The sequence below is a fragment of the Pteronotus mesoamericanus genome, unplaced genomic scaffold (assembly GCF_021234165.1).
Source record: "Pteronotus mesoamericanus isolate MK-2021 breed Mesoamerican mustached bat unplaced genomic scaffold, CSHL_Meso_final contig_42, whole genome shotgun sequence".
Taxonomy (NCBI): Eukaryota; Metazoa; Chordata; class Mammalia; order Chiroptera; family Mormoopidae; genus Pteronotus; species Pteronotus mesoamericanus.
Genome location: NW_026555157.1, coordinates 1486407 through 1507506, shown reverse-complemented (window position 1 = coordinate 1507506; position 21100 = coordinate 1486407). Strand labels below are relative to the sequence as shown.

Genomic DNA, 21100 nt, shown 5'->3' with positions numbered 1-21100 from the left:
TTGCCTAGGTTACGGGAGTCCCGCCCACTCCTATGCGTATATCCGGCAAGGCCCTTGCGCAGGCGCCTCCCGCCGTTTATCTCGAATTGTGGGACCGAAAGTTCCTCCTCTTGCTTGCTTTCGTTCCTTGTTCCCCCCACGCAGGGTTTCTGGCAAAGCTTTGGAGGTTGGCATATAGCCTTAGTCAGTTTCTTGTGAATTCTCTAAAAGAAAGATGTTCCACTCCACAAGATTCACACTTACTTGCTTTCACCTCTATTTATAAATGTTTATTACCAATGTGCCAGAGACTATGCTACATTTAACAGGCCTAAAAACAGACAAGGTCCCTGTCCACAGGACGCAAACAGCTATCAGTGACACAATGTAAAATTAAAACTGTGGCAAGTGCTAAGAAGTAGGCATATTAAATAGGTACTAAGCTTAAAAGAATATTTGAATTACCCAGAAAAGCTGAAAGCAGAGGGAGCCACATATGCAAACATGTGTGACAGGTGCAAAGCATGGAGAAATATTGAGTATGTTTGGAGTTCAGAGAAGAGTAGAAGTGTGGCATGAGAGAAGCTGCCCTAATATGCTGGAGTCAGGACAGGCAGCACTGTGCAGGCCATGTTAAGGACTTCACAAAGCAGTCATCAAAAACAGAGTTGATTTGCCCCAATAAGACAAGTTCCTTTAACCCCTGGTTTTCTAATGTTAAGACACACCCATACATGGACCAGCAAATACATGTTCAATGCACAGAGGCAAAAAAGTAAAATAAAATTTGAAAGACCTCTGACTTCTAATAGCATCCACTCTGATTAAGGAAGTTTGATATAGATATATCTAATGATCAATCAATATAATCATTCCCTGCATACATCCCCTACTCACTGCCCCACTCTGAGTTACTGCAACACTTGACAAAACCCCGATCTTGGCCCTCCCAACACTGTACTTACTAAGTGCCTACTCCCTTGCAGCTACAACTGGAAGGAGAAAACTACTGGCCAAGCAGACTTTACATTCATGATCACTAATTTTCGGTAGGCCCTTAGAGATGCCTGAAGACTAGGTCACAATTCCTTGCCCCATTGATTCTCCTAACCTCCTAAATGACAGCTTTACACCTTATCTCATCTCTTCCTCTATGTTCAGTCTCAGCCAGTGACCTTGCTTCCTACTTCATCAACAACATTGAAGCAATCTGAAGCCAACTGCCACAAGATCCCTTAACTAATTCAATCCTCCTAATAGCATCTTTAACAAAAAACCTCCTTCTAGAAGCTCAAAAAACCCCAAACACAAGAAATATGAAGAACATTACACCAAGTATATAATAATCTAGAAGGCAACAAGAAAAGAGGAAGACCAAACATGAGATGGATTGACTCCACAAAAGAAGCTACAGGCATGGGTCTATAGGAGCTGAGCAGAGCCATTGAGGACAGGACATTGTAGATATCACTCATTCATTTGGTCACCAAGAGTTGGAGTCAACTCAACAGAACATGACATATGCACATAGTAATGAAATTGCTTAGAACCAATGATTAAGGGGTAAAATATCTTAATAGCAGCCAGAGAGGAAAGACATTACAGAGGAACAAAACTAAGGGTAACATCATAATTCTCATTAGAAGCATTACAAACAAGAAGACAATAGCAAATCTTAAATGTATTAAAAGAAAAAGACTGCCAACCTAGAATTCTATATCTGTCAAAAATATTTTAAAATGAGGATAAAACAGAAATGCTTCCACATCTAACTGATGGAATTTATCATGAATAGACCCTCAATATGAGAAATGTTAATGTAGGTACTTCAAGCAGAAGGAAAATGGTATCAGAAGGGAATCTGGATCTATACCGTGAAAAGCACTGGAAATAGGTACAGGAGGTAAATATATACAATTATTTTCTTTATTATTTAAATACCTTTAAAATATTATCAACTACTTAAATATAATAAAAATGCACTGTGAGGTTTATATGTAAAAGTAAAATGCATGTCAATAATAGCATAAAGGCCAGAGAAGAGAAATAGATCATAAAACAAGTTTCAGTAAATTCAAAAGGATTTAATTCATAGTAGGGATGCTCTCTACCCACAATGAAATTAAATCAGAAATCAATAGCATAATTTTTTTACAAGAACCTCAAAATTTGGGGAAAATATGCTTCTAAATAAGCCATTAATCAAACAAGAAATCAAAATGGAAAGTAGAATATATTTTGAACTGAGTTAAAATTAAGCGAGCATATCAAAATTTGTAGAATGTAACTGAGAATAGTACTTCAAGAAAAACTTATTGCACTAGACATCTATATCATAAAAGTTCTCAAATCAACATCAGCTTCTTCTTTCAGAAATTAGATTTTAAAAGATCAAGTTAAATCCAAAGTAAGAAGAAAAGAAATAATGAAGATTAAAGCTGAATCAATAAAATAGAAATAATAGTAAGAGAGAAAACCAATGAAACTAATAGCTGAACTTTGAGAAGATTAATTAAATTGATAAGCCTCTAAACAAACTGATCAGGAAAAAATTGCATATAAATCAACAATATCAGAAATAAGAGGTGACAGATTTTACAGGGACTAAAAGAATAACATAATATTTTGAACAACTTTATGTCAATAAATTTGACAACATAGATAAAGTGAACAAATTCCTTTAAAGACATAAATGACCAAGCTTTCTTAAAAAAAAAAATGGATAACCTGAATAGCCCTGTACCTAGGAAAGAAATTAAAATTGTGGTTAAAAAAAAGTAGTAAATTCTACCAAACATTTGGGGAAGAAATATCACTAATTCTACACAAACACTCAAAAACTTGAAGAAGAAGGAACACTTCTCAACTCATTCTATGAGGCCAGAATTACCTTGATCACTGAACCAGACAGAGGCATTACCAGAAAAGAAAACTACAGAGCAATATCCCACAAGAATATAGGTGTATAATTTCAACAAAATTCATGTAACAAAATAATTATGTTGAGTGAAAGAAGCCAGAGGGAGAAGGAGAAGAAGGGAGAAGGAAGGAGAGAGACACATACTATGTGGGTCTATTTATACAAGCCTCTAGAATATGAAAACTAATATCATGACAGAAAACAGACCGATGGTGGCTTGGGAATAGAAAGGAAGCAGAAAGAAAGTAAGAGAGAGGTTAACTTTAGAAGATGATGAATACACAGGTAATGGTTTCAATATACATAACATAGGTGATTTGTATGTGTTAAATCTGCGGGGTTTGTTACATGTCAATTAAACCACAGGAAAGCCATTTATTTGGCTTTCTCTGAGTGGTCCAAATAGGAGCCAGATATGCTTTCCAAACCATTAGATTTCTTGCTTCTCTTTAGCCCACCTCCATCTTCCCCATTCCAACTTCTAAACAGAGTACTCCTGAAGTCTTCCCTTTGTTTTACCATAAACCTTGTCCACATCCCTCCTGTCTTTGAGACTCTGCTAAATGCAAATTATGGTTTTTGAGTCCTGAAATTCTTCCTATATTAAGCTCTGAATAGTTTTCATTTATTCTCATGTTAGTAGTTTTTGTTTCCACAACTACTTATATTTTTATAACATTGACTTTTTAATATTGGGAAGATTCATCTTGACTACTACCAAGATGAATCATTCTTTTTGTATTTTATGATTTTTAAAATGTAAAAATACCTAAACTTGGATATAAATCATATGGACCTCTGGTTATCTGTGAAAAACAAAAAACAGGGAAGCTGCCAGTCATGACCAAATCATGACCATTCTGGGCTGATTGTTGCAGAGGTTATGATTTGGCTTCCTGGACTGATTGCTGCAGACTGTGGGCTGAGTTCTAGTCTTATATATGGTTTAGCTATTGTCTGACTATTCAGTCTCTCAGTCCCTCCTTTTGGTCATTCCATCACTTGCAAGAATTTGATCCATTCAAGGAAGGCTAGAGATCCACATCTTCACCATTTGGAATTGTCCGGTTGTCTCCATAGTCTACTGTGTTGTGATGTCTTCTTGACATTTTTTATTGTTGTATCATCATGGCAATCATCTGACAAGAGAGCAGGTGCACAGAAGCATTTAAGACTCTGGGTAGAATGCAGTGGACCAACATCATGGCCATTATAACAAAAACAGTAACAACTAATAGTTCCTATAAGATGCATCAGAATCAGGAACCCCAATTGTCCAACCCAAACCAAAAGAATAAATCCCATAGGTCATGAAGATCAAAATTAGAGAGTCAAGTAGCTTTATCCTTGAGACGATGCATAGCTTATTCTACCATGACTGTTTCATTAATCCAAGAAGTATTGGCAGTGGCACAGACACCACTGTGACTAGCAAACAATAAATAAAGAGCAACGTAATTGTCTACCACTGCTCATGACAATGAGTTAAGACTCATCTGTGTTCAATCTAGAGATGAGGTGGTATTATTAATAACTCCTGCCAAAGTTAATGATAAGATTCTTACAGCCTTTTCTTTTTGTATAATTTTCACCATCAGGAAGACTGCTCTGATTATTAGGATAAACAGTCAGTAATTCTTCCTGTAAGAGTACCTGAACAATCAAGGGTGGCCTCCTTTTGAGGCTCATATCTGAGTCTGAATTTCTATCATTGGCTGCTTATAGAATTATCGTCTCTATGTATAAACAGGTATTGGAATACTATTACTGAAGTGCATGAAGTATTAGTCTGAAGAAAAAAAGACCATGTGTTCTGGCTGCAAAGGAAGTAGTAACCTATAGGGGCACATGGATATCCATGAAAAAGATGGTCACAACATGAAGTCAGAACAAAAGCTGCACATATTTGGATCTCTTTTAGTCTCTTCCAAGTGGCAAGTATTTGCCTCATCATCCTACAAAATTTGTAAAATTCAAATTTAGAATTACCTGGGGTCTGATAGATAAATTATAATAATTGTTTCTTTTTCTGGGAAAAATAAAACTAGCAGACTCATAAGTTAATGTTTTTAAGGTAATTTGTCCATGTAGGTTTAAGTGGAACTACCATTTGTTATAATTCACTATGATATAATTTGATGAGACTAGACTATTCTAGAGGTTTATACGGTGAAGGTCCAATGATGGGTGGTGTACCCAACAGTAAGATTGAGGGCAGAGACTACTACACAAAATAACCCATGAATGGGGTTAGAATGAACATATTCTGAGGCTTCTGGTCAAGATGGTGATGTAGGCAGACATGGCTTGCCACTTCACACAACCACATCAAAATCACAACTAAAATATAGAACAACTATCACTCAGGAACATCAGAAATTGAGTTGAATGGAAGTCTGACAACTACCAATTTGAGTAGAATGAAAGTCTGAAAACTACGGGATTGAAGAAACCATATTCATCCAGGCTAGTAGGAGGGGCGCAGACACAGAATGGGCTAGCCCTACACCCACGTGGATAAAAATTCAGGAGGGATATCTTGGGAGCGAGGAGTCTCAGACCCACACCAGGCCCCCAGTCCAGGATTCTGGTGCCAGGAAGATAAGTCCCCACAACTTCTGGCTGCAAAAACCAGCGGGGATTGAGTCAGTGGAGGACACTGCTGGAGCCCTAAGCAGTTCTTCTTGGGGAACCCACACAGGGACTCACCCACTCCGACTCACTCTCTCTGAGCTCCAGCACTGGGGTGGCAGCTTGAAGGGCACCAGTGTTATACAGGGAGAAACTGAAATGTCTGCCACCGGGGCAAGCAGAGGCCATTGTCCCTGTGCTGAGCCCTCCCCCACAGAGCCAGTAGGCTGGTGCCATACCTGAGGCTCCATCCACCTGGCTAACACTGTGTGACCCACCTTGGAGTTCCACAGAGGCTCTACCTCACCCAAGCTGGTTTTCCCTAAGAATGGCTTGTCTTGGCTCCTAAATCCTATCAAACAAGTAAGAGCTGGCTTCCCTAGGCAGCCAGATTAGAGTCACAGCTTGGCTTCACCTGGGAATCTCTAAACCCAGCACAAGTAGCAGCCATCTCAGATTGCTTTATAGCTCAGCCTGGATGCTCCAGGCAAAACACAGGTTGGGGATGACATTGGCCTATACCACCCAGGAAACCCCAGGGCCACTGCATCCAGTGGTCAGCTACAAACCACATTGGAGCACCACCACTCTGCCCCGGCACAGATAATCCTCCATGGAGGGCAAGGTTCATGGTCAATGGTCATAGCCATTGACCATTAACGTGCAGCTGACTGGCCTGGGTAAATCCCTCCCATTGACTTGCAACCAAGGCTCAACTACAAGAAGAGGGTATATTCAGCCCACACAAAGGGCCCACTAAGAGTGCCTAGCTTGGGTAAGGAGGCTGTGCCACTGGACACTATAGGACAGCTACTACGTTAGGCCATGCTACCAAGACCAAGACGGGGAATCATAGTAGCTCTACATAATACATATAAACAAACACAGGGAGGCTACCAAAATGATAAGACAAAGAAACATGACCCAAATGACATAACACATAAATGGAGATAAGCAATCTATCAGATGAAGAGTTCAAACCACTGGTTATAAGGATGCTCAAGGAACTTAGTGAGGACCTCGGTAGCATAAAAAAGACCCAGTCAGAAACAAAGGATCATTAATTGAAATAAAGAACAATTTATATGGAAACAACAGTATAATGGATGAAGCCAAGGATCAAATCAATGATTTGGAACATAAGGAAGCAAAAAACAACCATGCAGAACAACAAGAAATAAGAATCCCCAAAAAATGAGGATAGTATAAGCAGCCTCTGGGACAACTCCAAGAGGTCCAACGATTGCATTATAGGGGTGCCAGAAGGGGAAAAGAAAGAGCAAGAAATTGGAAATCTATCTGAAAAAATACTGAAAGAAAACTTCCCTAATTTGGTGAAGGAAATAGACATTCAAGTCCAGGAAGCACAGAGAGTCCCAAACAAGATGAATGCAAAGAGGCCCACTACAAGACACCTCATAATTAAAATGCCAAAGGTTAAAGAGAAAGAGAGACTCTTAAAAGCAAGAGAAAAGAAGTTAGTTACCAGAAGGCTGCTGGATTTGGTGGGAGGGGAGGAGTGGGCGGGGAGAACTGGTGAAGAGGTAAGGGGATTAAGAAGTACTAATAGGTAGTTACAGAATTGCCATGGGGATGTAAAGTACAGTATAGGAAATGGAGAAGCCAAATACCCTATATGCATGACCCATGGACATGAACAACAGTGGAGCAATTGCCTGAGGGAGCAGGGGGTGCTGGATGGAGGGGGAGCAAAAGGGGGAAAGGGCAGGACAACTGTAATAATGTAATCAATAGAATATAATTTTGAAAAAGAAAAAATATGTTCTGATCTAACAATTATAATAAAAGGGGAGAGAGAAAAGAGGCCATTTTGTGTAGAAAACACTAGTGGTCTATAGTAAATAAGGAGGAGAATGATTATCAATAAGCAAGTCATAAACAAAACAGGAATTTGACAAGATTCTTGGTCCTATGTCTTAGAAGGGATCTGCCCATTATCTGAGGCCATATGCTTATTGCAAAGGTCTTGGGTCAGCTGGCTATTTCCAAAGATAGGCTGCTTATAGAGGATCTCTGAGACTCCTCAGCCTGAGGTGCCATATTCGGGTAGCCTTCCAGTTGTACATAATTCTGAGTTGTTTATTCAGTTTTAAAATATGAAATCAGGGGTTGACTTGCCCAAGTTTCACTAATGTGTTTATTTTTAATTGTCTCTTACAAGGTCTGGTCTGACGAGTTTCAAGAGCATTTTTTATCCAATGTCTCCTCCAACTGACAAGATTTCCTGGTTGGTGATTATGAAGAGCGCTAGCTGAAGTAAAACAAATGTGAGGTTCTTCTTCTTATGGTAAGGGCAGTAGAGTAGCAGGGTTCAGGGTCTTGCAGCAATTAATAGTAATGTGAGAGGGAGAGAGCAACAGAAATTCCTAAGAGGCTAATCAACTGACTGAAGTGCTGTGTGTTCTCAGTCAGTAGAAAAGTCTGTACTGCATGAGGAACCTTAAAAATCAAGCAAGGAGCCTGGAATAAATTAAGCAGAAGCATTGATACATTTTGCAGTGTCAGTATTGCCCTAAGAAAAGGGGTATCAGCCTTTGCAACTGAATTGAGGACAAGGCTACAGTAGTGATGAGTTTGTGGTGGTTCCCATGAAGCTGAGTTAAAACCCCAAGATTTGCCCAGAAAATTCAGGCACAAATAGACGAAAGGATATTTTTCTTGTTAGGGATGCATGGGGAAGCAGACTGTTGAGAGCCTTCTTTGGATTATAAAAGACTTGCTTAATACTTGGGCTCTCAAAAAAGAATGGTTCTTACCGAAGATTTAGCCATTTCAAAAAAGGTGTCACAATATCAAAAAAACCTGCACCCACTGTCTGAAATATCCAGTGAGATCTAGACATCATCCAAATGTACTTTTGCAAGGAATCTAAGATAAGTTTGAATAGTCTCTAGCCTGTCATGAGAGAATGTTTCCCCTCTTTAAATAGGTCATGCCTTAAATTATGGGCTATATTTTGGCAAAATTGTACTTTACATTTTTTTAAATTGTATTTCCATTTTCTGCTAAGGCTGAGAACAAATAAATGGAATCCTTTTTACAAAGCTTCTCTGAACAAAGTAGGAAATCATTTATATCTTATATCAAAACTGAATCACAAGGGAAGTTTGGGTCTTTTAATTCGTGATTATGGACCTAGGAAAATAGGAGGGGCTTCAGTGAACTCTTTGGACCTTGCTATCCATGTAGAGTATTGTCTCCTCCAATCAGGCAAAAAAATGTTCACTGTTCTGGTGTTGGGACACACCCAGAAAGAGGAATAATCCACTACAGTGAAGCAGGTGATTTGGGGAAGAACTGATGGCAGGAGAATGTTTAGTATTAGATACTACCCGGAGAGGAGGAACAAAAATTGTATTGATGGCACTGAGAGCTTGAATAAATCAATATTCTTGTCCATTTGGTTTCTTTACTGTCAGGACAGAAATGTGACAAGGTTTAGTGTGGGTTATGAAAAGGACTTGGGATATAAGGCCCTCAACTATAGATTTGAAGCTTTTATTTGTTCTAGCTTCTAGCTTCTATCTTTGGGGAAGTTAGACTAACAGTTTGGTAGATCTATTTGAACTTTAATAGATTCCACCCCAATTATTTTTCTTGTGTCAAGGGGAATTTTACCCTATAGAGAGTCAGGTACAGTGTTAAGATATTCATCTGGAATATACATGAAGCATAGCAGAGAAGGAAAAGTTTATATAGAACAGACACAACTTGATTACAAATACTGTAGATGGGTCCTCTGAAACTCAAGAAATAGTCCCTCAGGTGTGCACTTAATATTATAGTTCTATTTACAAAGTAGTGGGAAAAGGGAAAGTTTCAGAAATGCTCTGATTGGGTCTTGGTGCCATGGGAAACAGGAGGCCTGCTAACTAGAAGCAGGGTATTTTATGGTTTGAGGAGCATATTTGGCTTTGTCTGATCGATCTTGAGTTGGAAGTAGGGACAAAAATTGAGGAAGTAGCAGCCAATGACCAAGTGCTAACTGTTCTGGGCTATTTCCTGAAGAGGTTATAGATCCAAGGTCTATTGTCATATATGGTCTATATATGGTCTGGCCATTTTCAGTTTACATATTCAGTCTCTCACAGTAGAAGATTGCCTTGTAGATATTTTTAAAACCTGGATGATGGATCATATTCTACTCTTTGGCTATTGAACTGAGATACAATAATAATATTTAGTTGTGGAGCATTTGAAACTGTCTAATACACTTTCAAGTACATTCTTCCCCCGTTTTATCCTTACAGCAATCTTGTGATCCTGGGAGGCTAACTACCTAAAGTCATTGAATGGATTTGGGCTAGAATTAGGATTACATGATAGTATAGAGTGATTTGTAACGTATCACTCAAATTTTCTGGTATAGATATCACCGATAATGTCTTTAAATATTTTGGGTTTTATATTATGATAATCTATTCTAGTTGTTTCCAATTTCATAGCTTAAAAGTAGGATAAAGTCTTGAGGGTCACAGCTCTCTTCAAATACCTGCAAGGCTGTCATGTGGAAGAAGGATTAGGTTTATTCCTGTGGCTCCAGAGGGCAGAACTCACGCCAGCGAGTGGAAGTGAGGCAAATTTCAACTAAAATGTGAAAATACCTTTCTAATGACACACTTGCCCGCAAAGAAGGCATTGTGAAAGAGCCCGTTCACCATCTCTCCTAGTGTTGAGTAAGACTTCATGATACTACAACTCTGTTGAGCACTTGAACTGACGAGGTCATTTGCCCTCAGAAGTCTTCATAAAGTTCAAGTTTATGAAATTTTGTTAAATTATAAAATGAGAAATAGACATTTTAAATACAGCAGCTAAAGTCATTCAAATTCTGGGTGAAGTTATGACGCTATGTTCTTTAAAAACAATGAGCTCTATTTTAAATTTTAACCACTGGACTCTTCATTGAATTAATTTTTTTGTCCTTACACCACACATCTTCAAGAACATTTTTAAAGTAAAAATTGTCCTAAAAAAGGAGTCATCTAACTCAGTCTCTCATTAGCATTGTTTTATGCAGCTATAAAACATTACAACAAATGTAGTGCACTTATTTTTGAAGTTTTAATAAATTTTAGGAATTCTGTAGAGTAAAAAGAAAAAACTCCCTTTGAATGGTAAGTGCTAGGATTTTAATCTTAATCTTAACTCTTTGAACAAGATCTGTGTCTTCTCTGGCTTCTTTTTTACTATTCCTTCTTGTTGAACACAATTATATGCTTTTCTAGTTTATAAATAACTTGAAGCTGAAATAAAGCAGTGAGTCCTCTTTTACACTTGAATTATGGTTGTTTGATATTCTCCAAGGACTTCCAAAGGATCCCCCTTCAGGCCACCTTTTATCTGGCTCTTTAATTGTTTAAATCAAGTAGCCTAATTTTTACCAGAAAATTTCCTTTTAATAGTGGGCTGTGTCTCTCTTTTGAAAAACGATAGAGAATCCTAAGAAATCTTTCAGAATCTGAGAAGTCATTACAGAATGTAAGGCAGGCGAGGGATTGGGTGGGCAGAAGTGCCTTCTGCATATAGCCACACACAATCGTCTTTGGTAACTTCCGGCACCAGACTTCAGGCGGTGTTCAAATCTGTCTTTTTAAACATACTTTTTTTTTTAAGACCGTACATATTTGCATACACGTATGATGAGAGAGAGAGAGAGAACGATGACGTGAGGCTCTTCTTGGAGAATCGAAGGTGATAAGGAAATAAAACAGGTGTTTGGAAAAGGAGTTCTATTAAAGAAGGAAGAATTGATGGTTAATAACTATATTCAGACAAACAGGAGTTCTCTGCAGAGAGCCCACTGGAGGACAAGCTCTGTTGCTTTTCATTTCTTCGCTTGCAGCCCTGGTGCACATTTATCTGAAACGGATTGAATTTCCTGCTCAGTGGTTGGTCACGTTGACCCTCCAAGACTCGTGGATATTTCTTTTTAATGTCTCCAATGCTGGGTGGTTTTGTTGTTGTTGTTGTTGTTGTTTAAGGTCAAGGAGGAAACAATCGGTTGAAATTCTGGCTAGGTGAGTGGGACATACTCAGAAATGAGAAAGAGGGAAGGAAACAGACCTGGAAGATCGAAAGCAAAACTGCAGCTCACGACCTTGGTATCCCCTAACCCCCTTACTCCTGGCCCGTGACCTCCCGTGGGAACCCCGGCGGTTGCATCAATATTTGATCGGCCCTTCGCCAGTAAGTTGTCAGCACTCGCCGGCGGGGCTTGCCAGGCATCGCCAGCGCGGCGCTGAAGCCGGCTCCCGGGTCCGCGGTGGGCTTTGGAAGGACAAGCTCTGCGCTCGCCCCTCCCCAGGGCGGCTCTGCCTCAAGGCAGGGCGCGGCGCCCACCATGCCGGGCTGCCTCTGGTTCGCGCTGCTCTGCGCGCTGCCCTGGCTCCGGCGGGCGGCGGCACCCGAGAGCCCCGCGCAACCTCTTGCTCAGCGGCGCGACCCCCACGACCCTGCCAGGGGCGCCGACTTTGATCGCGTTTACAGCGGGGTGGTGAACCTCAGCACCGAGACCATCTACTCCTTCAACTACATCAGCCAGCCTGGCCAGGTAAGACACTCACTGCCTTCGCTCGACTTCCAGGAACTTGCCCGATCTCAGAGCCCCGACGCTGCTTTGGGTTTTTTGGGAATTGACCTCGGGAGACATCAGGTGCCGGGGGCCACTAGTTCCCTTTCTCATTCAAAGCAATTACTGCTCAGCCGGAGCTGCCGCGTCCTCCGCAACTGGCCTTGGGACCAACTCCGCTTCCTTTGGCGCCTCCTCCCCTGGCCTGGTCGCTGGCATTTCTGCGCTTTTCAAGGCTCTATCTGGTTCCCCCGCACAGTCCGCGGGTCCTGACCACCTACTGCGCGCCTTTCTCTAGAAAAGTAATGATTTCTAGGGCCGGGGAGGGAAAGGACCGCAACTCTGTTCCTAATCCCCTGCGGGGGAAGAAACTCATTTCATATGGATGATTCAGCCAGACGTTTGTATTTCTTAGCGCATTGGGAAGAGATAGCTGCTCATAATCTAAAACGGGAATGGGTAAGAATGGACTCAAGCTGCAGAACCTCTGTGTATTCATAGTCACTTCTTGTGTTTCTGTACCGTTGTCACACATCTTTGCTTCAGAGAAGCCAGAAGACCTGGCCAAAGACCTTAGAACTGCAGCCATCCCCTGATCTACTGAGATTTTGATTTTAAATAAGAATGGATAATTGTGTGAAAATTCTAGACCTATTTCTGACAAGAATTGAGGTGAGGCAAGGGGAGGAAATGACTTCCAGCAACTATCCCTTTGACACATATACTCTCATTATATAATGCAAGAAAAGCATAATTAGATTCTTCCCTTTAATCTGGTACCCTCTGGGGCACAGAGAAAAGAGAAAACTCCCCATTGTACCTGTCTCTGGCTCTTCTGCCCATATAAATGTGTGTATATGTGTTTCTCATTTTGTCAGCATTCCCTCCCACCTGCCCACCCCCCTCCCAGGGAATTCAGGAACTGATTATTGGGATAGCATGATATGCCTCCCCCTCTCTCTCTTATGATGAGAACTCAGAGAGCTTGTAACTTCAGGTAGTTCTGAGCTGGAGGGCCTAATGCGCTGATCACCCTCCCAGACATCATCCAACTGTGTGTACTGAGCAAGTGCTCCATCTCCAGTATGGCACTACATCCCAAGGTGCTGTCCCGTGGCAACACAACCCTCTCATCTTGTCCTGTCCTCCTATGACCTTCAGGTCAAGTGTCCTGAAGTGAGCGGGGTGGTTGTGCGTGGATCTATTCCATTATAGACAAGCAGGAGGGGCACTTTTTATTCACTATATTCACTAAACCCCTTCTAAGTGACCTCTTTCTGTCCAGTGTGTGGTATGGACCAGCTGACATATCCCACATGAGGTGTGTTCCTAGGACTGTGATTGGCTCAGAACAAATAGTAATCTGAAAAACTCCATGATCTCTGGGATGCACTGTTAGTTTTCCCCTACATCATTGATAAGAAAATTAAAATAATTTGTAAGTCCTAACATCAGACTTTAGTGTTTCTTGCCCTTGTGCTTAGACACAGATTGACTGTTTTTTAACTGCCGTTTGGCCTTTTTGCCCTTAGTATTCTGCCAGCGACTCTACTACAATACAACACAGGTGATACTGTTTGAGTTGGGGTTGCCTGCTTGACTTTGTAAGAGCACCATGAGATGTTGAGATAAAGGGTAGAGTCACATTCTCTGTACCTCAGTACTTAGCACAGTGCTCTGCACATGAGAGGTTTACCAATATTTTTGAAAAAAATACATAAAAAGATATAAAGGAATCTATAAACTGAAGCTAAATAAACCACATACTGTTTTAATAGGTTGAAAGTGTGAAGTCATTTCAGATAAAAACAAAATTTTTTATGAAAAACATTTTCTTGAAATTTTTGAGATTATGGCCTTTCCGGTTAGCCTATATGTATGTTAAAAATGTCCTTTATTGTATGAAACAATGGTGATAATTAGTTTTTTAAAAACCTTTGCATAATACAATAAAAAGTTGGTTACTTCAGCAGTCCCTAAAATTTTACTAGTCTGAGAAATACAGTTGGGGACCATGGGACTGAGAGATAAGTATTTTAATGCCAGTGAGCAATAATATGAACCAGATGTTCTCAAATCTTACAGCTTTCTGAGACCTCTCTGTAATATCCAAATAAGACAGTGGAAACCATTTACTTTGGGAAATCACTGTCCTCTCCCTCCAGTCAGTATTTCTGTTGATTTCTCCAGAGATGGCACTTTTCCGACCTATCTGTCCAAACCATTACTCAGTTTCTATTCATAGCCTCCTCTCTTATTTGTCCCTTTTGTGCCATGTTGAATACCAGCAGCCCCTCCTTCCAGTACTATGAAAATGATGCCATTGGATATAACAGAATTTTCCTGAAGGTTTGGGGTAATGTAAGGAAAGTGCAAAACACCATTTATGATTAAATCAGAAATCTAGGCAATGTTGTCATAACAATTTATCAGCTATTCCCCACCAGGGGAAATTTCAAGACGGTGGCACTACTTCTTGGGCCCTGTCTTATCGCCATCTTCTTGGCCATCCTCCACCCCAAATGCTAGCTTCTTCCCACTCTAAATTTTTGTTACCGTCTCCTATCAAGCAGTTTTGCCTCCACTACCAAACCCAAACTCACTAGAGGACTCTAGTAAATAAAGGTCTATAAGTCCAAGAGTAGAAGCTTGGCCATGACCAGTTTCCTTTAGCCTGAGCAAGTCCTGCTCAGGGTTCCACCCACTGAAGAGGTCATTTCCCACTTACCCCTCTTTAGTGCAACAAAGAATGTGGTTTAGCAAAAAAATTTCTAATTTATACATTTTAATCTTTTCTTCCTTTTCTCATCAAACATTGTTATATTTGCCATTATTTTTTTCTTCAGCTTGGAGGAGAAAGGCTATCCTAAATTTAGGCTTTGGTAAAGAGAGGAAGCTACAGTGGGAGCCTTCCCTCCTAATCTTTCCTGTCAGCTTCTGCATCTCCCATACCAAACTGCTGTCCTGGAGAACTATTTAGCCAAGCATGTGTCATGCTAATGAGCTGAGCTCAGCACCAGAAAAAGTCTCACAGGCTTTCCATGCAGACAGTAATGTAAATATGAAGTTGCCATTGAAAAAATATCACTAAAGAATGGAGTGATTGGTTTAAAGAAGAATAATGAAAATAACAATTAAAGATGCAGTTTAGGCAAGATCATGGTTCATTTCGTTTCCCTGGAGGGGAAGTATCTGAGGATCCCTTTGAAGAGGAGTAGATTTTCACTGTGGCACACAAGGTGCTCTAAAGCCACAGGGCTGAAGCAAAACTTGAAGGAAGTTGTCTTTTTTGACTGGGACAGAGGGCACAAAAGCAGGTTCATTGGAAATGAGAACACTCTTATACAGACAAGTGGCAGCAATAATCAGATGTTTATATTTGAGCTAGATGGTGATAAGGAGCCTTTAAATAAAAATCTACCCGCCCTGCAACAAAATGTCTTCTCTGAGACTTTCAGTAACAGAATTCACTGTTTGCCATGGATTTTTGAATGTAAAATGTTTCCCTGGAAATAATTCTTTATTTTATTTTGTTCATTAAACTGAGGCATTTATCTTTTAAGGTCATATACTTTTCTATGCCCAAGGAGCAATCATTGGCTTTTTAAATATCACCCCACAGTTGTGTATCTAGGACCAGTTAGACCAGCCTCTTGGATCCAGATTCAAATAGCTATTCTGTTCTCATGATCAATGATAACTTCTCACTATATACACTACTAGTTTGGTAGAAGAATTTAAAACTGTGATGTGACGGCCTCAGTTCTCCCGGTCCCGTGTGTGCTCTCCCTGTGTTCTCTATATGTGGCGGCAGAGAAACCTCCTCTGATGTGTCCTTACTGAACTGGACTGGCACTTGCTGAGGAAAGAATCATGCCATTGGCATATTACCTGGGTGACTGGTTACTGTCTCAGCTCAAGCTGTTATAACAGAATACCATATTCTGGGCGCCTTAAAAAAAATATTACGGTTCTAGATGCTGGAAAGTCTAAGATTAAAGTGTCAGCAGGTTTGGCATTTGGTGAGAACTGACTTCCTGGCTCATGGACAGGGCCTTCTATCTGTGTCTGCACCTGGCCCGCAGAGCAGAGAGAGAAGCAAGCTCTCTCTCGTCTCTTAATCTTATAAAGGACACTAATCTCATCATGAGTACACCAACCTTGTGATCTAATTGCCTTCCAAAATCCCTGTCTCCAAATACTATCACATCGGGAATTATGAAGGGGGGTGGTGCGGTGAAGGGGAATACAAACATTCACTCACAGCCGTTACCTCCCACACTTTTCTTTTTCTCTGTGGCTCTAAAAATGGAGCATCAACGTGTCATAAGGGTGTTACGGACTGAACATACTCCAATTATGGGTCTGATTTTATGGAGGACCCATCTTCCGCCTGCCTAGACCTGACAATCTTATGCTAAATTCTATAATGGGTTCTATAGGTATGTGCTGTCCAATATGGCAGCCACTCTCCACATGGGGCTATGGAGCCCTTGAAATGTGGCTAGTCACAAAATGAGATGTGCTGTAAGTGTAGAACACTCACCAGATTTTAAGACAGTATAAAAAATAACATAAAATGTATCATTAATTTTTTTGATTATATATTATATACTGGATGTGTTGGTTAAATAAATATATTAATAAAGTTCACTTCACCTGTTCTACTTTTTTAATGAAAATTTAAAAAACATGCTTGATTCATATTGTATTTTTATATTGGACAGCACTTCTCCAAATACTACAAGACTTTAGAGAACTCATTCATCCCAAAGGTAGCTTTGTTGGAGGAAACGAGGCTTGAAAAGGTATTAGTAAATAAGCAAAAGTGGGATAGGCAGAAAGAAAGGGGAATAAAGCTACTGTAAACATTGTGTGCAGATTTTTGTGTGGCTTTAAGTTTTCATCTCATTTGGATAAATACCAATTCCTGGGTCTTAATTCCTGGGTCTTATGGTAAGACTATGTTTAGTTTTGTAAGGAACTATCAAACTTGTCTTGCAAAGTGGCTGCACCACTTTGCATTCCCAGCAGCAGTGAATGAGAGCCCCTGCTGTTCCACATCTTCATCTGCATCTGGTATTGTCAGTGCTTTAGATTTTAGCCCTTCTGGTAAGTATACAGTGATATCTCATCGTTTTAGTTTCAATTTAGTATCTCAGTTTCCTGGTAGCATACGTTGTTGAGCATCTCTTCTTCGCTCATTTGCCACCCATACATCATCTTTGGTGAGGTGTCTATTCAAATATTTTTGCCCATTTTTAAATTGCATCGTTGGCGTCCTTGCTGTTGAGTTTAAAAGTTCTCTATAGATTTTGGATTCCAGTCCTTTATCAGAAACAAGTTTTGTAAATATTTTATCCTTGTCTGTGGCTTATCTTTTCATTCTCTTAATACTGATTTTATTTTATTTTTTATCTACAGAGGAGACATTTTAAAGTTTAATGAAGTACCACTTAAGATTTTTCTCATGGGTCATGCCTTTGGTATTGTATCTAAGAAGTTGTCACCCTGACTGCTATGGCTCAGTGGGTTAGGTGTCGTCCCACCAAAAGGTCGCCAGTTTGATTCCCAGTCAGGGCACGTGCCTGGGTTGCAGGCCAGGTCCCCATTTGGGGGTACGCAAGAGGCAACCCATCGATGTTTCTCTAGCACATCAATGTTTCTCTTCTCTTTCTCCCTCCTTTCCCCTCTCTCTAAAAAATAAATAAATAAAATATTTTTTAAAATAAATAAAAATAAAAAGTTGTCACCAAATCTAAGGTCCCCTAGATTTTCTCCTGTGCTGCCTTCTGGAAGGTTCATAGGTTTGAATTTTACACTTAGGTTTATGATCCATTTTCCATTCATTTGTGTGAAAGGTATGAGGTTTCTGACTAGATTTTTTGTTTTTGCATATGATGTCCAATTGTTCCAGCAACATTTGTTGAAAAGGCCACCCCATATTTTCAGTACTTCAGTATGGTATATGTGTGTTTGCGTTTATAGCCTGACTTGAACCAAAGAATTTGAAGTAATATTTTACCTGGAGCTCATTGTTCTTATCATTGTTCTCAGTCTTCCCTTCAGCAGCCACCACCTCTAATGTCTACCATTCTCTTGTTGCTCCTTTTTTTTCTGTATATCTTATGTCTCTGCGTCTCCCATCCTTTTTATCTTCCAAATCTTTCAGGAATGCCCTCAGCCCATCAAGCTCTTCCTCTTCTCTAGGTGAGCTCCTCAGCTGGTTGGAGGCTTTGCTGCTAGCAAACAGTCCTTTTTCTGCATCTCAGGACATAGGTTTTGTTCCTTACTTCTGATCCAGAGCCATGATGGGTAATTTCAGTTACTAGAGATCTGTCTCCCTATTTTCAAGGTTTTGCTATAGAATTTTAATAGTGCTAATGGTAGAGGATGAAAGATTTTGTTTGTCAAGTGTACTTAGTTACAGAATTGTAATTGGGCTTGCCTTTGAGATTTTTCTCCAACACTAAAAGAACATTTAAACTATCCCTCAAAACCACAGAAGAGGGAACTCTATTTAAACTTGAGAGCTAATGGTATCTTTTAAATCGCCCAATTGCTTCTCACTTAACAGGAGGGAAAACTGAAAGCCAGTGAAATAAATTATTTGTCCAAAATCATGTAACTAGTTTGAAGCAAAGCCAGGAACATAAGTCTGATTCCAGAGAATATTTTAGGATATTTCTACTAAACCACTCTCCCTCCCACAAGAGCAGCTCTTTTAATCAACAACAGAAAAAATAATTTTAAAATATCGTAGTCATAATTCCACAGTCAGGTGTTTGACCATGTATGACTCCCTGACAATTACTGAAAATTGAACCGAGAAGTTTTTCATTTTTGTTTTCCCTGATGCATTGTCCAGGAATCCATTTGTCTGTATAAGTCAAGCAATCAGGGTTGACACTCAGTAAAACTGAGGAGCTGGCAGATTTTCTCGCGAAGCCACATCTACCCACCAACCATGACCTTATTTTGACTCTCTGTGGACGAAAATGGTCAGTCTTCATCTATTGTGTGCTTTCTTTTCATCAGCGCTAGGTTCCTTCTTTGTTCCAGTCACAGGGCAGCTTAGAGACCTGAGCAACTAGCCTGTACGTTACTTCAGGAGAGTATTAATCCTGAGAACTGGTATTTCTGGATTCCCACTAAACAGCCATTAAAGATAAGCCATCGTGAAGGGGAATAAATGACTGCTTCCGCCCTTTGTGGACAAAGTGACTCACACTCGTTTAATTAATGTAGCTGGAAGTGTGCATATGCTTCCCAAAAAATTAATATGTAAATGCTATGGCTTTATTTTAGCCTCCCCAATATTTGCAAAAAGGAATCTTGTATTTGTCCCCTCTCTCTTTATGCCATCTTCACCAGAATGGAAGAGTTATAGCTTTCTAAGAGAAAGACAATGTTTACCTGGGTAAGAAAGAAGAAGAAAGTGGGGGATAAGGAGAGAGGCAACAGGGTGAAGTCTGGGAGTTAAGAGGTGGTTTGAGGAGGCCCGTGGACAGTGAAGCTCCAACGTAGTTGTGGGATATGAGAGAAGTAGACAGAGAAGGAAAGAGAATGTTGGGTCTGACAAGAGTTTTAGCTTCAAGCAACAGAAATTAACTGGCTCATATAAGCAGAAAAGTAATTAATTAGTAGGATTTGGGTATCTCACAAATCTGAGTTACCACACTCAGACAACGATTGGAAATCAAGGGAAACTAAACAGCTAGGAAATTATAGCAATAGTTGGAAAACTGTATGGAAATTCCTCAAAAAATTAAAAATACTACCCAGCAATATCACTTCTGGGTATTTATCCAAAGAAAACAGAAAAACTAATTTAAAAAGGTAAATGCACCCCTATGTTCACTGCAGCATCATTTACAATAGCCAAGATATGAAAGCAACAACCTATGTGTCCACCAACAGATGGATGGATAAAAATGTGGTACATGGATATCCAATGGAATATCATTCAGCGACAAAAAAAAAGAATGAAATCTTGCCATTTGTGACAACATTGTTGGACCTAGGGAGTATCATGTTAAGTGAAACAAGTCAGCCAGAGAATGACAAATACCTTTATGATTTCACTTATTTGTGGCATCTTTAAAAAATGAATAAACAGACAAAACAAAAACCCATATATACAGAGATAAAGCTTATGCTTGCCAAAAGGGAGAAGGATGGATGCATGGGGGGAAATTAAAAAAGAAAATGAAGTCAAATATAAACTACTTTTAGGGATTAAAATACAGAAAAAAAATTACAGCAACTGCCATGCCACAGGAATGGTTGGTTGGGATGTTTCCCTGGGTACTACCTCCAAGGCCATTAAATATGGTCACTCCTGGACACGGGTGCCATGGACTCCAGTGGTGTCACCATTGCCAGTGACTTCTAAACTCTACCTTCATCTTTGTATTATTTAGTCATCATTCAAAGTACCATGTGGGAGCACCCAACCATCTGAGCATGAGTCATATATCTGGTCCCTTTGGCATCCATAAGCAGCCTTCCCTCCCACAAAACTCCTTCAGGGGGGTGGAGTGGAAGAAGTTTTTCTAACACATGCCAGGAATTTGGGTGCTGAGTAGGCCCCGAAGTCAACCCCTCCAAAAGTGCTCACGGTGGGGTGGGTAGCTAGGGCATTTGTTGGAAGACAGCTAAACAGACTCAGGCGTTGGTGATCAAGGACCAAGACGTGGCAGGGAAGAAAACTGGGGTGTTGCAACCTTCTAGCTATTCCCATTTCAAGAGGAACATTCAAAATATAAGAAGAAAATGGTGGAGAAGTAGGTGGAAGTTACACTCACTTCCCTCCAGGTCTGAACTGGAATTGCACCTAAATTATATAACAATCAACCTGAACAACCAACTGAAGATTAGCTGAACAGAAGTTTTATAACCAAGTATTTACAGAAGCCACATTGAGACTGGTAGGAAGGGCAGAGACATGAAAAGTAATGGGCCCACACCCATGTGTG

The 21100-nt window shown here is 40.1% G+C and overlaps 1 protein-coding gene across 3 annotated transcripts in view; it reads left to right on the top strand.

Moving 5' to 3' along the window:
- The first annotated feature begins 11772 nt into the window (after positions 1-11772).
- Positions 11773-21100, top strand: part of SIDT1 (SID1 transmembrane family member 1) — a 91485-nt gene continuing 82157 nt past the window's right edge. For all 3 annotated transcript variants that reach the window (XM_054577300.1, XM_054577301.1, XM_054577299.1), the window contains exon 1: positions 11773-12104. In XM_054577300.1, coding sequence (XP_054433275.1) covers positions 11895-12104 — 210 coding nt within the window. In that variant the 5' untranslated portion in view covers positions 11773-11894. The remainder of the gene's footprint in view (positions 12105-21100) is intronic.